Here is a 3,227-nt window from a genome sequence, read left to right on the forward strand (position 1 = left end):
TTAATTAACGCGAACAAACTATCATTTCCAGCAACGTCCGCGAGAGCGAACTGAGTATTTCTATCGTGTACGACAATCGGGAACGACACGAGAAACAACGTCCTCCGTCTTTCTAAAAGATTAGTTCGTTACATTCGATGATTTTCCCTTCTGTTCTTCTACGCGCGATCAGCAAAAACATTGTTCCGCAGCTTTTCTACCTCGTTTCCCTCCTTTTCTTTCTCCTCCAGCTAGAATCTGCTTTCGATCCAATCCGATGCACGCGATTCCATCGATCGCGATATCTGTTTTTTCCTGTGGCTTCGCGAAAAACCTTTAGCCTTTCTCTCCTCCTCCCTCTTTTTCTTTAGATTTACCCGAATTGTCGCACTGTTCCGAGCACTGTACTGTATCGCTTGTAAAACAGCTTGTATTAAAGATGAGCAACGCACCATCTCTAAACGTAGCCGAATTTGCCAAACTTCGTACGAACACACGCGCCGTGGTCCATACATCGAGGATCTTGTAGAAGACTGATTCGATTAATTATAAGGATTCGAGTGTCTTAAGATAACGAGAATTTTGAGGATTTTAAGAAAATGGAAATCTTAGTCGTATGTCGATAAGATTTATTTTCCATGATCACAATCGATGAAATATCGCGTACATAATGTGTGTGTGTAAGTATACAGAGCGAGGTACAGCGAGAAAGGAAGTTGGAGTAAAAATATTCGAATATTTTCTTGTTAGTTTTACGTTTAAATGTAAGTCTGCGATTATTAGGAAGAAAACGGGGGCAATTTTCTTTCAAAATTCTATCATTTGGGTCTTCTACTGTACCGGTTGTCCGTGCCGTTCGAATTTCTCCTTTGACATTTGTTACGCTTTACTGAACGAAGTTCTCCAAATTCTGGTTACGAAGACGCAACACGTTCTTGTGCCGTTGCCAGAGAAACTGTCTCGCACCGTCTGGGATGCTCAAATTTAATAGAAGTTCAATTTAACCGAGTAACCGAAAAAAACGAACAAAGAAGAATGTGGCGAGCGACGCGTTCATTTTCAAAAAGTAATTGTATACACGAGATAAAAAGAGAGATAACATAAAACGGGGCTTCAGTTTCTAGGGTAGGATATCTCCGTAGAGTATAGCTTGACATTTGTTACGAGTTTTAAATAAAAATTCTTCAAAGTGTACAGAATCCTTTCCTCGTGGTTTTTCTCTTGATTTATTCGACAACCCAGAAACCTGTACAACCCCTTCGATCGACGACGTTTCGGTCGTTTTCGGCACTCTTAGGTCTCGAAATCGGACTCGTCCGAGTCGCAACTAGACGAGATGTCATCCTCGATAAATCCTGACTCCTCGGGAATACCATCTCCCATGGGGATCCTGGAGAAACGACAAGATATTATCCCAAAAACACTGGTAACACTGGAAACGTTCGATTAAAAGCATTTTGTTAATCCTTCGTTGAACGCTGTTAGTCGATCAGGCAAGATTCTGATTAGTTTAACACCTTGAATGCCGGGCTAATTCTGTATAACTTGTCCGCGGCGGCGAAATGAATTTTTCATTTTAATACAACACATAGCGATATGCATAAATAATACGCCAACAGTTAGAAATGGAACTATTTAAACGTGCTGTGTGTAAAATTTGACAAGTCTTGCTATTTATTGAAATTAAACGCTTTTACTAGTCTTGACACCGCCGGTCACCGATGACCACGGCATTCAACGTGTTGAGAATGTCAGTGACAAATAACGCAGGTGTGGTTAAACACAGAATTTCTACACAAATCTTGCCTCAAATCGTCTAAATTATTCGCTAAGGAATGGCGGCGAGATGGTGCACCGCCGGTTTGTCCTGAATACACTTTGGAACCATTTTGGTTTTCCGTAAAATGCATTTTCGCGGACAACAGACCTCCACCAATGACCTACGTTCAGAAAAATCTTCCCATTATCCTTGTCTCAGTTCCAATCCCTTCTTCGCTCTCGCAAAAGAACGATTTTTTTCTCTCTACGTACTTATCTACACTCCAGTCTTCGCCACAGTCCTTCATCATCGACAAAGCTTGACAGAAATCCTGGCCGATGGTGTTCAGATGCTTCGTGTCCAGATGCAGGCCAGCCAAGTCTCCTTGATCGCAGCCGCAGAAGCTGCTCTCCATCGTGTAGCTTCTGTTTGACGATCGATGGAATCGAACATTGTTAACACGTTTCGTATTCGTGTTTTCGACGAAATATTCCAACGGAAAGTTTTGAAAATTGCAGAAAATTGTAAATTTGCCGGGAAAAGTCTCGACGTACCTCGAAACACCTAACTGCCGCCATATGGCTACCCTGGCCGTGGACTCCTTGTTCCTCTCGACCTTGAACGAGCACAGTGGCAACGCGAACGCCGGGGATATTCTTTGCATGAGGTGCGGCAACATCTGAAACGCGTATCAGAAGGATCGTGAGAGTTACACGCACCGTACGAGCCTCCTATTGTGATTCTCCCGAGGCTCCGATCCGAAAAAGTGAAACTCCCTCGCAACCGTCTGTCGAACGATCTCGTATTTCGGCCTCCTAAGAACCGCTCGCTCGTAAATTCGCTTCGATAGATCGCGCTAGATCACCGTTTCTTTAGACCCGCGTGTAATTCTCTAGTTCCTCTCACTCGTGCGCCTCTCTTTCGTTCCCCTTACCAAATACTGTGCCGGCTGGTCCGGTTTCGCCCTGTCCGCGGCACTCCAAGAGCCCGACCTTGAGCAACCGAAGAGAAACACGTTCTTCCTCCGTGAATGGCCGTGATAGTCGACGAAAACGTAGGGAGGCCTCTGCAACACCCTCGTGCAATACTCCATCAAGCCCTTGGTATGGTAGATCACCGGATGTAGCACCTGGTTCGGGTTGCTCCATCGTCTGTTCAAGTCCTCGTTCGTCAGACCGTATCGATTGCTGTAATCAATCGGAGAGGATTGACCGTTTAACACACGTTTGCATACTCTCACAGAGAGGGAGACGGCGTATCTGTAGAAATGGATTTGAAATAGCCTGTTATTATTCACGAAGGGCAGAATCGTTTATCAATCGGAGAAGGCACATTGTAATCGAATACTGTACGATTTATAATCGCGGGGAACGATCGAACGTAATTAATCGAGGCTTATTTATATCATAGAACTGTTCCGAGAAGCACGGTTTTAGAATTTCCTGTCAAGTTTGCACGTCGATGATGCACGTTGCCGCGCGCGATACTC

At 44.3% G+C, this 3,227-nt stretch overlaps 1 protein-coding gene across 1 annotated transcript in view; it reads right to left on the reverse strand.

Moving 5' to 3' along the window:
• Nucleotides 1-1,791: 1,791 nt before the first annotated feature.
• LOC108580174 (cytosolic carboxypeptidase 1-like) overlaps nucleotides 1,792-3,227 on the reverse strand; it is a 27,613-nt gene continuing 26,177 nt past the window's right edge. The window contains exons 15-18 of the mRNA XM_017943866.1: nucleotides 2,673-2,925; nucleotides 2,293-2,417; nucleotides 2,011-2,163; nucleotides 1,792-1,919 (exon numbers count right to left, since the gene is read on the reverse strand). Coding sequence (XP_017799355.1) covers nucleotides 1,808-1,919; nucleotides 2,011-2,163; nucleotides 2,293-2,417; nucleotides 2,673-2,925 — 643 coding nt within the window. The 3' untranslated portion in view covers nucleotides 1,792-1,807. The remainder of the gene's footprint in view (nucleotides 1,920-2,010; nucleotides 2,164-2,292; nucleotides 2,418-2,672; nucleotides 2,926-3,227) is intronic.

This window comes from Habropoda laboriosa, unplaced genomic scaffold, assembly GCF_001263275.1.
Source record: "Habropoda laboriosa isolate 0110345459 unplaced genomic scaffold, ASM126327v1 scaffold2, whole genome shotgun sequence".
Taxonomy (NCBI): Eukaryota; Metazoa; Arthropoda; class Insecta; order Hymenoptera; family Apidae; genus Habropoda; species Habropoda laboriosa.